The sequence below is a fragment of the Lepidochelys kempii genome, chromosome 8 (genome assembly GCF_965140285.1).
Source record: "Lepidochelys kempii isolate rLepKem1 chromosome 8, rLepKem1.hap1, whole genome shotgun sequence".
In the NCBI taxonomy this organism is placed as follows: Eukaryota; Metazoa; Chordata; order Testudines; family Cheloniidae; genus Lepidochelys; species Lepidochelys kempii.
This window is the reverse complement of record NC_136387.1, coordinates 50,529,211-50,550,317: the sequence shown is the minus strand read 5'-3', so window position 1 is coordinate 50,550,317 and position 21,107 is coordinate 50,529,211. Positions and strand designations below refer to the sequence as shown.

General features: G+C 47.1%; 1 protein-coding gene across 1 annotated transcript in view; it reads right to left on the bottom strand.

The window, feature by feature from the left end:
- Nucleotides 1-21,107, bottom strand: part of PAPPA2 (pappalysin 2) — a 170,969-nt gene that overhangs the window by 39,260 nt on the left and 110,602 nt on the right. Inside the window, exons 15-19 of the mRNA XM_073358102.2 lie at nucleotides 18,235-18,412; nucleotides 15,815-16,028; nucleotides 7,372-7,540; nucleotides 4,571-4,703; nucleotides 172-281 (exon numbers count right to left, since the gene is read on the bottom strand). Of these exons, the coding sequence (XP_073214203.1) occupies nucleotides 172-281; nucleotides 4,571-4,703; nucleotides 7,372-7,540; nucleotides 15,815-16,028; nucleotides 18,235-18,412 (804 nt within the window). The remainder of the gene's footprint in view (nucleotides 1-171; nucleotides 282-4,570; nucleotides 4,704-7,371; nucleotides 7,541-15,814; nucleotides 16,029-18,234; nucleotides 18,413-21,107) is intronic.

Genomic DNA, 21,107 nt, shown 5'->3' with positions numbered 1-21,107 from the left:
TCAGTAAATAAGCTAAGCCTCACCTTCAATCCCCAGAATTTGCTGAAAGCTGCTCTGGGAGCCAGCTACAATGGAATCAAAATGATACCTTCACATCTCAGGAATCATTCTGTCTCAGTGTACCTTAAACAGCGAGACAACGCCCTCCCCCCCCCCACACACACCCTTTACCTGGACTCTGGTAGGTTCCAGACGGTGGTCCATAGTGTCAGCAGTCATGTTTTCGGGGAGCATCACTGCGTCACTGGGAGGGATTATACAGGATGGTATGCACACTGCACCTGAGACAGAAGAGACACAGGACTGGAGACTCACCAATAGGTCATTACATTTATGGGCTACACACTCTGTAGCGCTTTCTTTGGTAATAAGGGACTTATGTTATAGGGGGAAAGGGGTTTCCCCAGTGCTAAGAACTAGGCACTACAGTGTGATAGAGGCAGACCCAGGAGAGACCTTCTATTTGCCAGTTCTGGGGATTAGGCTAGAATTCCCTTCCAAAATCCCAACCAATCATGGGAGAATCTTGGGGTTCACACAGCTATGCTGCCCACCCCAGAACTGAACTGAAAAGTCAGAGGACACAAAGTCAAATGTTCTGCAGAAGGAAGCACCTAGAAAGTGGTGAAGTGACTCTTGTGCACTGGTGACTCTATATTGTCTTGCAAGCTCGGCTGGCAGGACATAGGACAGACCCATAAAAATAGGACTGTCCTGTATATCTAGCAATGATCCTACTGTGGTTCCTACACTATCTTCAACAAGCCAAACCATGGTCCTAATAATGTTACAGGCAAAATTTCCATTGACTTCAGTGGAATTGGGATTTAGCCCTAAGGGAATAAAATATATTGGTTATGCAAATGACTATATAACCTGTAACATTTGGACTTTCTGAAAAACATCCCCACAAATCAGACTTTGCAGTGCAGATCTTTGCTTGAAAATTCTGGAACGAGAGACCTGTCCATAGTTTATGTCTTCCAGCCTCCTGGGTACTGCAGGAAGGACAGCGGAGCACAGCACAGCACTGTGTTCTACACAATCAACGGGGTATTAAATGATGGAATGCAAGCTGGCCACAACTACTGACTTCTTGTCCTATGGCAGTACAATAAGGCCTGGCTCCTAAGAGCTGAAGGCTAAAAGATTGATTATCTTGAGGCTAAAAGGTTAATTAGAATGGAAAAAAATTCTCAGCCTAATATAAATCACTGGCATGGAGGCAGCTACACAGGTAAAAAGGTACAAACACTACTCCTGGGGGAATTCTGCGCCACTGCGCAATGCAGAATTTGCATAGAATTAATGTTATCTACAGAATTTCCTCCCCCCCAACAGAATTGGCTCTGCAGAGGGGCTGGCCGCCACTAGGGACCTGACTCCCCAGAGCCCAACTCCCCAGCTTGCAAATAGAAGACACTGCCAGGGGGAGGAGGATGGAGCTGGAGAACCCCCGGCAGCTGCAGTTCCCTGCACACCCTGAAGGAAGAAGGCAGTGTGCAGGAAACTCCATACAAACCCAGGACCCAGCATCAGGCTGTTTCTTCCTCTGGATCCCGGGGCTCTGGAGGAGTAAAGGGTGCGGGTGTCTGGGAAAAGGGGGTGCCCCATGGCTGGGCTCTGGGGAGGAGGAGTGTGGGTGTCTGGCCTCCCCAGCTGGGCTCTGGTGGGGAGGGAACAGAGAAACAGAAACTGGGTTCTCATAGGGGTTTCTTTAACTCTCTGTTCCTGGGGGGAAATTTTTGGTTTTTTTGTGTCTGTATTGTTACGGACATTGTTTCCGACAGGTATAATTGAAACTGGCATGGATTATATAGTGTTATTTTGACAAATAAAATATACAGAATTTTGCAGAATTTTAAAATGTTGTGTACAGAATTTTAAAAAGATTTTGGCACAGAATTCCTCCAGGAGGAAGACAGAAGATGAACTATCCTTTGAAGGCACTGAACTGTACATGGGACAATGCCACAGGGATCTTTACTGTGATGCTTTAGGGTTAATGAAGCAGTTTTCATTGTACGAATGTTATGACCAATGTGAATTTACATAATGCCACGGATAGAGGCGATTTACTCTTCCATATACCGGGGCATTCCAAACCAGGGGAGCTTTGGGATGGCTCAGCTTGTCTGGTCTGAGTGTTGTTTCTGAAGGCAGTATTTGTTTATTGCGGGGGAGGAGGATAGTAGTGTTATTAAGTTTATTTTGCTGCGATTGCTTTGGGTCTCATTTGTATTGTTGTTATATCAAGTAAAACCAACTATTATTATTGTGACAATAATGCCTAAAGGCCCCAGCTGAGGTCGGGGCCCCATCATACTGAGCATTGTACAAACACATCATAAGAGGCCATCCTTGGGCCAGAGAGCTTACAATCTAAACATACAAGAAAGAGGAAGGGTGGGAGGAGAAACTGAGGCACAGAAAGGTGCAGTCATTTGCGTAAGGTCGCACAGCGAGTCAGCGGCAGAGATGGGACTAGAACCCAGGTATTCTGAGCATCAGTCCAATGTGTTTTCCACTAGATGGCACCGCCTCTCTATCATGTTTTGATAAGTTCAGGCAATATCTTGGTGTGTTTGCACTGTTGGGGCTAGATCCACAGACTTAGGCTCAGCCTTGCAGTGCCTGCCGTTTAGGCCACCTGCCACCCGGCGGAATTCACTGCCCTGAGTTAGGTGCCCAGGCTCCCTATGCAATGCACAGGGAGAGTTTGGCACCTAAGACACGGGTCTTCAAAAGCCAAGCTGAGCAGGAGCCATGTAAGACAGCTATTAGGACATGGTGAGGCGAGGGGTGCGGCCTAAGAATCGCTGTGCAGAGGGAGTTAGGGGATTAGCTCTTGGCTGGAGGCAGGCACCTGTCTCCACTTCTGATTCAGAGCTGTGAACCTACTCCTGCAGGTAGGCACCTAAGCCAGGCCAGCCCAGTCTCACAAAAACACACCGGTGGTGGCAATTGCCTTATGTGCTACAGTGCAGTGGTTGGAGCACTCACCCAGGCTGTGGGAGAGCTGGGATCAAATCCCCGCCCTCTGCCGGATGTGGAGCAGGGACTTGGACCCAGGTCTGCACTTTCCATGTGAATGCTCTACCACGGGGCTACAGCATATTCTGGCGTGGCCCTCCCTCTCTTCTGCGGGAGCTGTTCCACGTGGTAGGGAATACTTTCAGCAGTCATCGGGTCAGAGAGAGTGAGACCAACTCGGCAGCACAGCAGGTCGGGCAGGCCCCGTAGAGCCCGAGTTCCAATCCCTGCTCCAATAACTATTTAAAACACTTCACACAAAGCGGTACAGCTTCAACCAAAGAGACTTACCCCAGCGTACCCTACACCCCAGTGGGTAGGGCACTCGCCTGGGAGGTTCCAGGCAGATTGAGGATTTGAACGCAGACTGCAGGGTCACAACTGCTGCCATGTTTTGTGGGGGGCTTGATTTGGCAGGTATGCTGAGAGGCTGCCTGTGAGCACATCAACAGGATTGGCCCCACAGGTGAAGCAGAGGGGGGAATGCCTACTTTGAAAATCCCACCGGGGCCCACCAGCTCAGCTGCATCACAATATAGATGACTGTGTGCATACTCACTGGCAGAAATGTAGGCACCTAGGGCACTTCCCTGGTGGAAACTTAGGTGTCTAAAGGGTTAGGTGGCAGCTGAGCAGGGTTTAGGAGGATTTAACTTTTGAATGTAGGAGCCTGCAGTGGCAGTTTGATGCCTAAATTTCTTTGTGGATCTAGCCCTTGATCTTTTTATTTCTTAAAATTTAATAAAGAACTTAAAAAAATCAAATTACAGCTGTGCAAAATGTTCCGAATGGAGCCTGCAGCCATGGGAAAATGCCTGGGTTTCATCACCCGCCCCAAACTCATACCAGGCTTGTCAGAAGTTTTGCAAAACTTAATTGGCCTTTTTCACCAGCCTGGGCCCAGTTTTGATCAAACTTGGGTGATTTATGGTTTTGCACTGAAAACTATGTGGGTTTTGCATTAACACTCCATTTAGACACAAAGCCAAGTCCGATGTGGCAGCTATGATTGAGTGTTGCTTTAAAGTGGGAAGGATATAAACCCAAGTGGATTTAGACCAAAGAAACAGTTTGCATGGACCCGTGAAGAGTAAAATTGCCCAGTTTCACATGCCAGGTAACTCAGGTCATCCCTCTAGGAATTACCATCACCACCACAACCACCCACAGTAAAAACAACTGCAAAGGGTGTAAGAATACGGCAAATGGCTGTGGTTTGCCTCGCTGACATATTCCTTCGCCTCATGAAACTACACATCCTTAACCCAAAGCCAGCATTAGGATTAAAGCTCTACTGCTAACATGGCCCGATGTTATCTACATCCATAAACTGCCCAACTGGCTTAATGTGCAGACAGAAGACTAAAAACAAAATGGAACTTTGTCAGAAATTTAAATGTTACTGGAGCAGCAAAGGAGTCAGTGTGACCTTTCACTTAGTCCTCTGAGACCACAGTAGACCCAGTTGACTCAACAAACAGCCTGTTCCAAGAGAAGCGGGTTTGGATCAGAAATCAACATCCTTTTTTGCCCTCACCAATGCCATAGCCTTCTTCACACTTGTACTCCACTAAATTCAGCTCTGGAGGTGGAGGACAATTGCCTTGCAGGTTCTCACACAATTTAAACTCCTCTGTCCATAAGCCCTCTTTAGTACAAAGGATAGGAACCTAGAAAAGCAAAGAGAGGAATCCACATTACTGCACTGTACAGCCAGTACAAGAGGCTCTGCAATGGCTTTTGTGTCTATTCCCCTTGTCCTAGCCACACGTAGTTATACCAGAAAGAATAACCGGCCTCCCACTGGAGCCCATTTAAATCATGTTATCCTTTTCCCCACTAACATCAATTTCACAAAATGAAGTTTAGGAGGAGCCTTCTCTCACTGAAATCAAAGGCAAAATTCTCCATCGACTACAGTGAGAGCAGGATGCAGCCTTTTATAAGTTATGCCAAAATGGGGGAATCCAATCTATGATGGCCAGTACCAAATGCTTATGAAGCAAACTGTTCCACATTGCAATTTGATCCCATCACAGGAAATTCACCACATGTATTTCGATGAGACACTTGCAATAGTCCTTCTGCAAATTGCCCCAGCAGCAATTAACCTTTCATTTAAAAACAAGCAGAATTGTTGACAGTACAAATTATTTTCTTCCATGAGTATTACAAGAGTGCGTGACAGTTGCTGCTGGGCTGGCCCTTTTGGGAGAGTGAGCTTAGCTCCACTTGGGACCCATTAGCTGCCTCCCAGGGGCTGGGTTTTATTGGTCCTCACAGTAACGCAGCCAGAGGTTATGGGCCTATTGCAGGGGTGGGTGGGTGAGATTGTGTGACCTGTGATGTGCAGGAGGTCAGTCTAGAGGATCACGATGGTCTCTTTGGTTCCCAAAGTCTACAAGAGCCCAGGAAAACCATTGCATCACAAAGGCATTGACAACAGACCTGAGATTTCCTACAACTGGATGGGAGAGAAAGGAATCCCAGGCCAGGTGCTTACAATCTAACCCAAATATACCAAAATAAACAGATCTGCAGAGCAGCTGCCAATGCTACATCTGCATTCTGCTGTCACAAAGTTGGCTGGTCCTCCAAGGGGAGCTGGCCTCAGTGCCACCTGAGCCGAGTAATTCATCTCCCAGGGATGGCTTTGAGGCCAGGGATCAGGTGATAGCAGGTTACCTGGCCCACAGATCAAGGGTCAGTAAGCAGCTCAGTACTTCTGTTCCTTCATGAGCATTTGAGCGAGTAAATTTTCATTTGCAAGAACATGGGCAGAGAGCATTGCAAATACCAGTGCAAAGAAACATTCATAGGGCTCTGCCATGGAAATGCACTCACACCCATTTTGAAAGGCTCTCCATTAGTTGGATGCCAGATTCAAACAAACAATTCTGAATGTCCACAGACAACGTTGGCTCCTCTTGTTTATTGAGGGCTTGTCTACACAGCGAGTTAGCACATGGCAAGCTAGAGTGTGGATCTACAGTGCACTAGCTTGCCGCACACTGACTCGCCGTGTGGACCCTGCTACAGTGCACAAAAAGTTCTATACAGTGCTCTGAAGTGTAGACCAACGTCTAGGTCACCCAATTAAGGGACACACCAGTGCCACGTGAGTTAGGGAGACAGTCTTTGGGCACCAACAACAGCTAGGAAATGCTCACCATGACCAGCGTGCATATAAATATAGGAGAAAAATTCTTTGCAAAATTATTTGTTGAACAACTGTAAATGACAAACTAACCTTTAAAATAAATTACAATGGCTTTGCAGATATTTGTGAACAGAAGACAGGCCTACATTTGTTAAATACCTGTTGGGTTGAATTATTTTATCCTGAATCATTCAAGCAGCTTGCAGGTCTTGTTGCCCAGGGCTGGGTAATGCATGGGGCTCAGTTTGGAACAGAACAAAATTAGGACACAGACTGGTCTCCCACTCTCCTACATCAGGAGCCAAGGTGCCCATTTTAGCATTCTTAACTCTCATCTGGCCCCTATGGTTTGTGTGCATGCGTGTTGCACACAACAACAGAATAAAGCAGCGTAGCAAGACGACTGAGGTGTGGACCCTATAGCTATTGTGCTAAACAGCTCAATAAGTCATGAAATATTGCTCACTTTCAGCTTTGCTGTTGGTTTGTATATTAGTTCATGTCCCCCTTTTACAGGAGATGGATTGGGTCAGTTGCAGAGCATTGTGATAGATGCTGGTTTCTGATGCAGGCACCAGCATCTGTCCCAGGTAGGCCAGGAAATCTAGGCCAGTTTCTGCTCTAAATCCTAGGAGTTGCCTTGATGTCCATTCAGGCCAAACACAGAAATCCAAACTTCATTTCAGCAAAGCCCTTAAGCATGTGCTTAATTTTAAGCACATGCTTAAGTCCCCTTCAAACTTCAGTACTTTGCTGAATCAGGGCCTGTTTCCAGTTCTCCTTTACTTTGGCCCCAGTTGTTCACTAAACACACATACTTAACTTTAACACATGAGAGTTGCACACGGCTAAGTGTTCACATGATTAAGGCCCTCGTTTCTACTGAACTGACAGAGAGAAAAATTCCTCTATCCACCTGCAAGACTCCAGTGTAAATGTCTCTGGCAGGCTCCCAAGGAAATCCCATCCTAGATGCTGATTGCAGCAAGTACACCATGGATTTGCAGTTCAGCAAATAAATTCAGAACCAGGGCATGGAATATCCTTTGCAATGCATGTCATTAGCTAGCCACGCTGCTTTCAGGCCAGCTCAAAGCCATACCCAAACAAGGTCGCCAGGGTGTCCTCCAGCAGGCTTGCTGTGCTCTTGCATTCCCCCTTAAAGAAGTCATTCTTACCCTTTTGCTCTGCGGGTTGCAGCGGAGCACACATTGGGTGTCCAGCTCAAAGCCATGGGTACAGTTGTACATCCCCTCAAAGACAGGAGGGGGCGGCTCGCACAGCACTGGGACGCAGCTGCCTTCCTCCCAGACTCCACTTTCCAGGCAGTGGATCTTCAATAACTTTCTGGAGAACACACGCACAAGACAGTTACTGTACCACACACCCAAAGGGCAATCCCAAAGCTGCAAATGCTCACCTACGAAAGAGGGCGCTGTTAGTTCTGTGGCTTCAGCTTACGCCTTTTCCCCTAGACTAAAGGAAGTTCACATTAAGCTCCTGGCTGGAACTATGTTCAAGCCCACAACATCCGCTGATCAACTGCGGTGGGAGCCAGGAGAAGGGAAAGGGAGTGGAGTGGAGAAGAGAGCAACAATACCCCCTGCAAGCAAATCTGAGTGGATGTTTGGCAGCTTGTGTTATTAGGATTGCCAATAATAATCAATATTGAACAACATATAGTTCTGCAAATAGAGCTGCCTTCTCTGAGCATAATATCAGAGAAACGACATTAAGGCCTCCATTCAGCAAAGCACTGAAACCTCTGCTTGAGGCCCAGGGTTTAAGCATGTGCTGAAAATTAAGCACATGCTTAGGTGATTTGCTGGATCAGGCTCTGACCCATTTAGGCCCCACTTCCACAACACACTTAATCACATACTTAAATCCATCCCTGTTCAGCAAAACTCTTACCTTTCAGCATGTGCTGAACTCTCCTTGATTTCAGCATGAGTTTGCTGTGTTGCTTAATCAGGGCCTTAATTATCCAGGCCTTTCCCTATGTAGCACTGCTTCCTACAGCACATTTCCTAGTGCTTTGCCCAGTACAGGTTTAAATGTCCAAAGTCGTGGTGCTTCCTTTACTTAAATTGGGAGATTACCTCAGTCTAACAGATCTCACTATCAGGAAACTTTTCCCTCTCTAGCTGAAATTTTCCATTCCTCAATTTCATCCCCTGGCCCCCTCCCAGCTCTTTCCCCTTGTGCCACCCTAACAATTCTTCTCCATCCATGCTGCTCAAACCCTTCTGATACGTGTACTCCATCTCTGTGCCCTATCCCGTAGCCAAGCGATATATACTTGGCTCATTCAAATGTACCTCATCAGTAAATCCCTCTGGCCTCTTTATCATTTTTGTGGCTCTCCTCTGTACTCCGTCCAATTTGTAAATATCTTTCTGGTATAGGAATTGCCATACCAGAACTGACCCATATCTGCTTGTATTGCTAAAACAATATAACATTTAAATCCTTGCCAAAAAAATAATGAAAAAGAAAAATGTACAAAACAACAGTCCATTTACTCAAGTATTCTATTGCTGGCAACCATCTACATACCACATACTTCAGAGGAAGGCATAAAAACCCCACGATGCACTGGGACAACTGAGCAGTACGGGTGAGAAAAGTCTTTGTGACTCCAGCCACGAATGAGTTTACACCCCTTGATGCATTAGGACTGGTAGCTCTGGTGAGTTTTACCCTAACTAATATAATTGCAGACAGGATCCTTATTAAATTCAATGTTTACTTATCCTTGGCTGACCCTGCTCTAGAATCTTTTGACCGCTTGTAAGTCTCCCAGATTTTTTACTCCTTTGCTGTTGGACTTTTCTATAAGTTTAATGATGATTTTCATTGTCCAGGACCGATCCCTCACTTTTTTCTTCTCCGCCCCTCACCTCCAGCAGACACAGTCCTAGGAGGCAGCAGCTAAAAGTTTCTAGGACACAACAGATAGCCAGCCAGCCAGTTTTAATTTCCTTGCACATCTCTGAGTGTGATTATCGGATCTGAAAAGCAGGGGAGCCATTGTGTGCTGCAGAAATAGGGGCAGGAGACAAAAGGTTGAATCAGCACCTTACAATCCAGCTCAAATAAGGAGCAGCGCATAGCTGCTTTCCATCAGTTGTGGGGCAGGGACTGAATTGTGTCTCTGAGGCCTTGTCTACACTAGGAAGTTTTACTGGCAAAACTCTTGCCACTGACATACCTATTTCAGCAGGGTGCATTCCTATTTGGCTGCCCTCACCAGCGCAGTGTGTCCTCATGGCATCAAGTTGCACTGGCAAAAGGTGATGCTAGGTTTTATATCAGCAAAAGAGCTAGAGGAGAGTCAGTATGGCCATTCTGCATGCCTCTTGCATAATGCTTCATGTAGCATGACCTTACAGCTACAATTTAGCCCTGTGTTTCTACTATAGCATTTCAGCAGGTGACAGTGTCTCGTGAGGGAGCTAAAAGTGGGTTAGACTATAAATAAATCCTATGAGATAAGGCTATGAGGAGGCTTCGTAAACCGGGCCTCAATCATTCAGCAATGTCCTTTAAACAAGAAGCATCCCTTTGGGCTTGGACAGTGACGTGCAAACACTCACTAGACAAACACCTGGGAATAACTGATTCAGCCACTATATGTCACTGTTGCTCTTCAAAAATGCATCCAAGGGCCTTTCAGCAGAAGCAAGGTAACTCCACAAGGAGACAGCCGGCGTTCTTGTCAATATGGTGAGTTACTGCTCAGCAACCTAAGGTGTGACTCTGCAGTGCTGCAGAGTCACACTCTGGCTTACGGTGCAGTAATTCACCACGTAGACAAGCCCTTAGTATCAAAAGGGCTGGGAGCCTGCGACATGCCTAAGGAATGTGGGATTTGCACAGGTGCCCTGTGTGGTGAGTGAGATCCTTACTCGTCACTCGCCTTTTCGCTTTGATGTGGTGCTGGAATTAACACACTGGGGCTTCCAGCTGCCTGCCAGTCTGCCCAAGCCATACACGGCAAACTCACCCTTTGTCAGATGAAACCGGGAGAGGGAATGGAGCTGGTTGCAAACACTGCAGCTCTCTGCCCGCTGGATATGAACTCCATCCACCACAGATTACTAAAGCAGGGGCTTATCAGGAGCATGCCGACTTTCCTCATAAGCAGTGGAATATTCCAGAGATAGGAAAGAGTTTGGCACCGGATGCACCCCACCCCACCACACCCGCTGTCCAATGTGAAAAAGGCACATCCTATGAATCCTAAACAATAACTATATTTTCAGGGACCTGTCCAAGGCAAATTTCTCATTTCAGGCTACTTCCCAATAGGGTTGACCTTCCCTGACAGATAGGAGGTGGCAGCTACACCAGTGCTGACGCTGCTGACCCACAAATGCTAAGCAGCCTCTTTCCAGAGAGGTGCTGAGAGGGTGGGGGAAAGACTTAAAACCTGTAGCCCTAAACTTTGCTGTGCAAGAAAAACACCTTGACTCCTTCTGATCTCAGAGAGTGACATTTACTTAGGATTAGCGGGGAAACTAAAAGCCCAAGGAAAATAAAATCAAAAATCAAGTGTTTCAAGCAGATGTTTAATGGGCAGAAGGTGAAGGCCGCAGGGAAGATTTATGAGGCCTGCAGGAGCTGCGTTTGATGTGAAAGGCATGAATGTCGGTCTCTAAAGCTCCACGAACCATGCAGCGGGGAGCTTGGCTAGCACTCAGATGTGTATTAGAGTGGCCAGGACTTGGAGCAGAGGATCCACTGCACCGAGGCCAAGAGGGACTGCTGTAAATCAGCTGAAAGCTCACATTATCTGCCAATGGCAGGAGATTTGAGGATTCCAAGTCTAGAAGGAGAGGGGGGGTTGCTTATTGGTAAACTAAAAGACAGAAAAGCTGGGTCACTGGATTTCTGCCTCTTTCCCCTTGTAATGGTAGAGGGACCAAAAAAACCCCCACAACCACCCAGCCCCAAGCTAATGGGGTGTAAATCTTTATTGGTGCTATTAGAGATGTAAATACATGGGAGTCTGTCAGCCTATATTTTCTTTCCCCTGCTTTATGGCAGGACATTTGTATTTTATCTGGGATGGTGAATCTATGGCTTAAGAGCTAAAGCCCATGCTCATACCCAGCTAATGTAAGATGGCCCTGTGCCCTGGTGTACTCGGATGGCTCTTGGACTAGTCTGTCCTTGTTTGCCCAATGTGGCCTTTCTGAAGTGCTTCCAGCCTCTATCCTGCTAACTTTCCATTTTATTTTCCCCGCATCCACCTTTCTTCCCCTTTCATGGTCTGCTTCAGTGCCCTGTAGTATTTGGACAACGCAGGGAGCTGGAGACATCAGATGTCCCACTTGAAGGGGTGCAGTTCATCTTTTCCTGGGCCATCTCAGGGCTGCGTTGAATTTAGTCAAGGGGTGAGATGCGAATCATTCTTTGGCCGGTGTCTCAAACGCTCGCCCACTCATTGGCAGCTCAGCTGCTCTGGCATCTCATATCTACCCTACTGGAGAGCGAGGGGACGGCTCCAGCATCAGCCCCTGTGGCGGATGGAAGCAACAGAGACTGGAGACAGGCAGGGGCTGAAAGGAATGTAGGCTGAGGCTGTCTAAGGCACCTAGAGGATTTGGAAGTTTGGTTCCCATTAGTTTTATCCCCTTAGGAAGCTTTGCAAATCCCATCCCGAGTGAATACACCTTCCTTCACGCTGTCCTTGAAATCAGCCAGTGGAATGAATTCCTGTGCAGCAGAGGATTCACTGATCACAGAAATCACACAGGGTTCTGGCCCTTCCATTCCAAAACACACAGGCCATTGAAGTACCAATGTTGTTGAGGGGCCTGGCTGGCCCACAGAAACCATTTTCAAGGGTGACCCAACCAAATTATGAGGATTCCCAAGTGGGCCTCATCCAGATGGGACATAATGAGACCCATCTCCCCCATCCAACCATCACAATCTCAAGAGATATTATCCCCCAGCCCGGCCCCTTCTGATTATTGCAGCCTTCAATTCAGTGCCCTCCAAGGAACCCCTTCTCCTCCCCTTCCCACCTCCCCTGAAAAAGGCCTTCTCCACATGAAGGCCGTTTCCTACAAATTTCCCTACTGTTGCTAACGCTGGTATGGCTAAACCACTGTCAGCACAAGCGTGAGCACTAGCGATGGCTCCCACAGCCACTGCGGTTTGTAACCCCTTGTCCATCAGACTCGTCAGAGGGCACAGTGGTGGAGGCCTGTCTATGCGAGAGCTCCCCATGTGGCTGACTGCTGGCCAGTGGCACCAGTGTTGCCAACAGCTGGAAATCGTTAGGTTTCCCCGAGTGCAGATGCAGACAAAAGCTCAAGATGCTTCTAACCTCCCCTCTCACAATCCTCAGTCACACCATTCCAGTGTCCCTTGCAACCAAATGGTAGCAATCGCTGCACAGACCTTTAACTGTACACTCACAATCTCCTAAGGGATTCCTTGTCCTTAAACATCTCAAAAGAAGTGTCTATCTACTTGGAGCAACTCTTGAACAGCCTTTTCTATCAGACAAAGAATTTCCTTGTACATCCTGCCCCTCCACCAAGGGAATGGGAAAGGTCTTTAAGGTCATTGGGGCTCTCAACTCTTCCTTATTAGAGCAGAAACCTTCAAAAGTTGGGAAGTTCAGAATGAGCATTGACAGCTCAGCCTAGATTCCCCATGTGCTGTATGTAGCAATCCAATCATTGTTACCTAATTGCATTCCACCTTTATGTAATCAGCCATGGCAGTGTGTGTTAGGGAATTAGAGGGCATCTAATCAGGAGATGAGGAGGCAGAATTTGTGTACATATTTCAAAACAAATCTTTGTGTAATTGCTTTCCCACTGGTAAAAATCAATTAAAACCAAACAAAGCAGAGGGAATTCTGGCCCAGCTGGAATGAAAGCCCCAGAATGTTCAATCTGAGGGAATGACTACGCAGTGACAATCAGGTGAATGGCACTGCGGCTGGGGGGGAGTAGGAGGCAGCATCCCACACATCTGGCAATGTGCAAGGATATTGGTAGCTTCTGAAGCCACCCAAATAACGTAGGCCTGAGAGTTTGACATGTGCAGCAGTGGTCTTGCATCTGCTTAGGAAGGTCTGGGAAAAAAGGAGCAGAAAGGAGGAAGGCTGGCCTTGTAGTTAAGATACTGGACTGGGACTGAGTATATCAGATCATTTCCTAGCTTGGCCACAGACTCCCTGTATGACCTTGGATAAGTTGCTTCAGGCCGGTTTTTTAAAGGTATTTAGGTGCCTAAAGAGGCAGATAGGTGCCTAGTGAGATTTTCAAAAGCATCTAGGCACCAAAATACCTTTAAAAACCTAGCACTTCCTCTCTCTGCCTGGCTTTCCCACAGGGAAAAGGAGGGTAAATGATCCTGCCTTCCTCCATCTTTTGTCTACTTGCATGATCCCCTCTTTGGGGCAGGGACTGTTTCTTAATGTGTCCATAGAGAGTCTAGCACAACAGGGGCCCTGATCCTCACTGGGGGCCTAGGAGCTACTGTCAGTCATAATCCATTTAACTAGCAGGGCAAAAAATGGATTAGAGAGGAAAAGTCTAACAAAAGCATCACTGCAGAAATATACCATCTAAAAAGCATCTATTTGCAGAAGCTGAGCTGTGGAGGGAAGGTGGGTTCTCATCCTTACATAACACAGGGTTCCTGATAGCTAAAGCAACATGTTTTATTTTAAATGAATCACCCTGGGAAAAAAAATAACTCCGGGCCTCACTAAGATCACTGTGCATCACTAGAACAGCAGAGAGTCGCCTACGGGGCATGTTACACCAAGTCCTCCAGAGATAAGGGGGCAGAGTTGGAGTGCAATGCGCTGTGCTCATCTCCGGTCAGCAGAACTAACCAAACCCGTGGCTTCTCTCACTTGCGCTGGGGTTCAGCCCCTGGCTGCCCAGTTTTGTGAACCCAAAGAGAGCTTGATAGATTTGCAAAAACCTTCAACTGCCCATAGTCTGTCCAGGTGCAATGAAGGGAAAGCCCCTTAACAGCTCAGTCAGTGCATTTGACAGATTTGACAGGCTGGAGAGTGCATGGAAAAATAAAGTCTGCACAGTTTATATTGGGTATGTAAGTTACTGTGTCCCACTGATTCCAAATGCTTTATAAGTATAACTAACTAATCAGTAGACTCTTAAGTAAACATGTGTAAACCAAGATTTAATCACACATCAACAGTTACTCATCCAAGGAATGACTCCCACTGAGCTCTATGGGCTTTGGATCAGGCTCTCACTGTATTTGTTAACGCAGATGTTAATCAGAGACCATCTTCTTCTGGGTTTCTACAGTGCCCAGCACAAAGAGGTGATGGGCCAGGACTTGGGCTCCTACATGCTATAGCAATGCACACAAATACTCAGACTACAACCCTGAAATTCACTCTAGTTTACACAATTTTAATTGCTGAGAAAGCCTTGATTTGCAATGTCGTTTCAGTCCCATGCACCTATCATTATGCATGACAATAATGACTGTACTTCTGTCTGGCTCCTCACAGTCCCAGGAACCTTAACAGTACTTGACAAAGATGTGTGCAGTAATCACTTTATCCATTACGGGGCAGGGGGAAATATGGACAACCATTTCACAGCGCACAGCAGCACTACACCAGGGAGAGCCAGGGAAGAAGAAAATTGCATCCAATTAAAGCTGAAAGGGGAGATTAAATAATCCAAAGGTAATAACTTGATTTGGAATTGAGCCAAGCCCCTGGGGGGTGCACAAACACTGGCTCGGAATCTCTAATGACCATAACCAGCCAGACCTCAGTGGGTCTCACCCCAAAAGACACTGCAGCACCCTCTAGCACAATGGGAGGGTATTGGCTCGGTACAGAGATCAGTGCCCCCGTCTCACCAGGACCATCTCCGACAGAGGAGAAAGCACTTTCCAACTGCAATGTAATTACCTGATTGAAATTTTGCCAGGACACTTGGGTTAACATCTCTGTCCCCACAGAAAATCACCACAAGCTTTCATGCCCACGAGCAGTAAAGACATAGGTTTAATCCCTCATTTTTTAAAGACAGCTACTCCAGCAGCACAGTGCGCTCATGGTGGACCATCAGCTAATTACCGCCTAAGGCCCTAATTCTGCCTCACTCAGAGATGTTTAACTTTAAGCCAGTTAAGAGCCCCCCTGAAGTCACTGAGATGGCTCACATGCTTACAGGTAAGCACTTGCCTAAGAGAGAAGAGAGACAAGCACCATCTGTGGAACCACCACTAGTACTTCTGGGAAAACCTTAGTTTTTCTTTGAGGTCTCTTGCCGAGTACAGAGCCAGTACACCCCTGCTTAGTCTGTAAGACTGGACGGCAGGACTGCAATTCATATGCGCACACGAGGACAATGGAGATTTACATCTTGTTCCCATCAGTTTCCCCACAAACAGGTAAACTTGATTTTTGTGCAGTGACGTGTGTGAACACTAGAAAATGGCGATGAATTGTTCACACATAGGCAACCAAGCTAACTTGTAAAGCCAGCGTGCAAACATCTTTCTGTCCCAAGGGACTCTACTACAGTAAGCAATAGAGGAGAAGATTAAAGGAACATGGAAAAAACTTCTGAAACAGAAGAGCTTCAGACTTACTTTCTGGGTTTGCGCTCCATGCCGTCCGCCACGTGGTATCCAGGTTTACACTTATAGCGGCAGACAGAACCCACGTCGTGGTTCCCTTGCAGGCACCGGGGCACCAACAGCTTGGCATTGGCGACCACATGAGGTGCATCACATTCCAGTTTGCAATAAGCTTCTGGGAGTGACCAGAGCCCATCCTCCAGGCAGGTCAGCCATTGACTCAGTCCTGACTCCATGAGAGAGAAGCAGAGCATGCTCAGAACACAGGATAATTCTAGCAGGACTCCCTGAAGCAGACACAACCCTGTGGGCATGGAAACCAGCAAGAGCTGCTCTTATACAGTCAGATGTCATTGCCAATGAAGTCAATGGAAAGAAACTCATTGACTTCACTTGACATTAGGCCCTTACTGAAACTGACCATCTGAGCGCAGTGGGAAGTCAATGGAACAACTCCTAGGGGAGGAGGGACACCTCTCTATAAAGGAATTTGACAAGCTCTTTAAACTTCCTTCACGTCCGCCTTAAAACTCTCCTCTGCTGTGATGCTTGTGGAAAACTCCGCAATGGCTGGATAGCTGATTTATCATGCCAGTCACAATCACCTTGTTTCCTCATGCGTTCCCCTGTCTGTTGTAGCCACCTGTTGTAACTTGTCTTAAACTGGCAGCTCTGTGGGACAGGGGCCATCAATTTGCTACAGCACCTCATGCAATGGAGCCTTGATCGCTAACTGGGGCCCCTAAGTGCTATGCAATTAATACATCAATAATAATAACAACAAAAACAATAACAATAGTAATAATAATAATTAAATGCTATTGTTTTCCTTAGGGGTGTGTCAGTGCTTAGCTGTCACCACAACTGGTACCTCAGAAACTCCTAAGATAAATGAATAGGAACAGTCAGACAAGCAATGGGAAATATAGCACCGTCTTCCAACACATGTCTACACCCTCATCTGTGGTTCCTGTGCTGGACAAAATGGAGCCCACCCAGCCTGGAGAATTGAGCAGAAGTCTGTTCTGTCTGGCATGGCATTCCCATCACTCTTAGCTAAGCTTAAGATGCTGTGTTGGCAGCCCCTCCAATGCGTGACGGTGTTCCCGGAGGGCCAGCGTCCCAAGGCGCTAGTCATAAGGTTTCTCCTTCCTTTGGATCTCCTGCAAGGTAGTGCCCAGGACTGATGCCACACAGATCATATAATCTATCTTTAGTATTTATTATTATTGATCTAATGCCCACTAGGATGCAAGGCACTTCAATGAGACCATGAAGCCAGCAGGTCCCTGTCTTAATAGCTTACAATTTAAGTTTACAATCCAGTGCTTAGTTCAGTTGATGGGACTCTCTGATTTTATCCACTGGGCAGGCATTGTTTCAGCCACTGGACAAGACCATGGCATTCTATAGATGGCCCTGCTCCTCTTCCACTGAAGCTGAAGCAAGCCTTCTGCTGACTTCAATGGGAGCAAGAGCAGGTGGAATGAAAACAGACATCTGGATGCACTAGGAGGTTCAATCCTGCCCTCCTTTGCAGCTGAGCAGCCCCACTGAAGGCAACGGTGTCGTGTAGGTCAAAATTTGGCCTGTTGACTATAGGCATTCTTACATGCTGCACTGCTCAGTTCATGCTGGGATCTGCAGACATGCTCACTGTCAGGAAAATCAGATTCATTGACTGTGGTTTGTACCTTCGACAAAAAGAGGAACAATTTTCCTACATTTCAGCTATAAATGTCTCGCTAAATAGGACACCCATTAAAATGATTTATTGTAGGTGATATTAGAGTGCATAAGCTAGTGGAAACTCACACAAAGCCCCAGTGCTTGGAACTGTCAGGACAATAACCCCCAAATCCCATCCATCTCCGTGCTGTAGAGACAGTAACAGCAGCTCTCTTTTCTTACCTTGGCTTCAAACCACAAATTAGGGATTGAGGGATGTGGTGGGCAGGAAGCAACATATGGAGTTATAATGCCATAGGCTGCAGTAGGGGCCTCTGTGGCTACAAAAGGCCCTGTGCTTCCAGGAGTCTAGTACCACATACATACACATGCCCCTCAGCCAATGTGCCATTCTTTGATTCCCCATCCGACTGTCCCCAGCAAAGCCCTCCCCCGATCCCGATTTGGCCAGCTGCACTTCTGCTCCACTCCTGGCTTCCCAGATCTATGTAAAGGAGCTAACAGAGGCTGCACAAGCAGATGGGAGGGGACATTCCCATGGCTTGAAGTGGCAGGCAGCAAGTGGCCATGGAGGTTGCCATTAGTACTTGGGGGGAAGGAGATGGATAAAGCACATCTTCCCAGGCGGCCTCAGAAGACCTAAAGCCTGCTTGGCCGGCACAGTCAGAACAACACTGGTAGGGATGGAGAGGCAAAGCTCAGCTCTGAACGGGACAAGGATGGACGCTTGTGGCATCCCGTACCTTGAAGCTTAGCTGGCTTGATGCAGGCAAAGGAGCAGCGTTCCAGGAACGTGGTCCCGGTGGGGCAGGAGAACTCAGCATAGTACACATGTGACTGGTCAGGAACTCCGCAGTTCACGGGGTTGCAGGTCACGGATCTGTCCCACCTCCCGGAGTTGCATGTCAGCAGAAACTCTTTCTGAGAAGAAAACATGCCTGCTTCTGATTTTTATGAATGAGTTGTAGTCTAAAGGAAGGTCTACATGGCACAGACCTTATGGTGGCACATAGAGTACATACTCTGCATGCTCCCACAGCATGGGTATAAAAACCAGTGAGGCACAGCTTCAGGGAGGAGAGTAAAGACAAGCCTGAACCTTATCAGTATGTACCCTACATGGCTCTACACACCCATCTACACTGCTGTTTTTAGCAGTCTAATGTCTCTTTGCCTCCCCCCTGCAGGGAAAAATTCCAGCAGCTCCCCACAGCTGGAGCCTTTCACTGAAGTGTGTAGCTACACATTGCAGCATGGACGCAGCTTACTTGTCACTGCAGTGTGTAGCGACATGTACCCTACACACCGCAGCCAGTGGTGTGTGGCATAGGCTGGCCTAGGTTTCAAAGAATTGTAGTGTCTCTCCCTTCTTTCCTCCAGTGGGACACCATACTCAAACTGTCCCTTGTCCTGCACAAGGCATGTGCTCGGGTTGCCGTCTCCGGGAGCACAATGCATGTGTGGCCCCATGCTACACAGTGGGGCCTTTGCGGTAACATAAGGGTCATCTACATTAGAGATGTTTGCAATCAGTTAGTAGTGTGGTGGACTCCACAAAACACATGGTTAGCACACAGCTCCTAAGCCAGGCTGTAATATGTCAGAAAACATTACTTGGTCTTTTCTACGCTGCAAAATAGAGCCCTATTTTAACCATATCAGAGGACAGCTGTCTTCCAAGCGGGTCTTCCAAGCTTATTTTGCTATTCTGTATAGACCCACAGACACGTGGGAATTTGGATTACTGGATAACCAGGAAAACAAACATAGTTAAGAAATCCCCTTTACACAACAAAAGAACCATCTGAGGCTCTAGTTACTATCTGTCAATCACATTATAACCCTGATCCCGATCAGGTTCGAAATGTGGTACACCCATGTTGTGTGTGTAGTCAACCATGTTACAACCTGGCTGCAAACTCACTGAATAGCTGCAGAACAAACAGGCCCTTACGTATGTAGCCCAGTTCAGGGGCACCGTTAAGTTGTGGCACCGCATGTGCACAATGCAAGATGGAGTCATATTTTAAACAATGTTTTTTCTATAGTGTAGAAATTGCAATGCAGTATCTATCACTGTGGTGGAGGACATCTGAAAGTGCATTGCACCAATTTTAAAGCCACCTATAATCCTTTGCCCCTTGCATGGGGAAGTGGGGCTGGATGGGATAGCCACTTGGATTTTCCCAGAATGCACTGAAATAAATCCAGTTGTGTGGCACATGGGTTACCCTCTAAAAATGTGTGCATGTGGTGAGCTTCATTAGCTATAACCATAACCCTGGCTACATGAAGAACGATTTCTTCTGCAGCGTAGACGAGGCCTACATGGAGCAGCACAGGACAGTGACACTTACCTGCCCAGCAGCATGGGAAATCACAACAGAAGCATTCCTAAAGCGTCACCATCCCACCAAATGCTCACCCAGTAATAATGGCTCTAGCACTGCAAAACTCACCACAGGCCACTTGCAACATCCCATCTGCTGGGTCACAGCCTCAAGCCCAGCCCTGCCCATACACTTCCCATTTGACTGCCAAATGTTGAGAACTCCCACCAGGCAGATTTATGTTGTGTGGCTTCATTTTAGAGGCAAAAGGAACATTTTGTTTCTCGAGAATGGACCAGTGTGCATTACGGAACCCGCTGTCCAATGACATCTGCCTTGACCCACCTAGGGATTAGCTGGAAGGCCATATAATTAATAGCATTTGAGGAGAGACAGGGGCCAAGCAGCCCATCTAGATTCATCCATCTGCCTGATTAATCTTCATACTCTAATAGTTCGCTAAGTGCCCATCTAACTACTACTGAAGGGATTCAGAGTCGCAGCCGTGTTAATCTCTAAGGTGCCACAAGTACTCCTTTTCTTTTTACAGATACAGACTAACAAATTTATTAGTGCATAAGCTTTCGTGAGCTACAGCTCATTTCATCGGCTGAAGCTGTAGCTCACGAAAGCTATGCACTAATAAATCTGTTAGTCTCTAAGGTGCCACAAGTCCTCCTTTTCCTTTTACTACTGAAGGGAAACACATTCACAGTTGCATTGTCCATTCCAGACATGAACTGCTTCCAGCCTCAGGAAAACGTCTCCAAAACGCTCCTTATACCCACACCTATCTTCACCTCACTTCACTCTGTGTTCTCTTGTCCGGCGCCGGAGAGAGGAGTCACCTTGACAGACTCAAGTCCAGCAGTCCATACTTACTGGTACTGCAAATACAGTATGGATTGTGCCCAGCACCCTGCCAAAGGGACTCTACCTCAACCTGCAAGGATCATTTCTAGGGCAGTTCAATATCTAGGCCCTTCGGTCCTTGGTCTCCCAGCTAACAAGGGGGCTAGCAATAGTGGTGGTTTATAACACAGACCCTTGCCTGCTAGGAAATAGGCCAAACTCATGTCATGCAGACTAGAACCAGTGACCAACAGAGAAAGAAAGGCTCCGTATCCTATTATCTAGCTCCTCATCCAGATTCCTTCAAATGCATCTCCCTTAACCTACTTTTTTCTGATCAAAACACAAGCAAGTACCTTGCCCTTTAACAGTGACAACACTCTGGAGACACCTGTCATTCTAGTCTCTCCCTCCGGAACTGTCATGGGCTCATG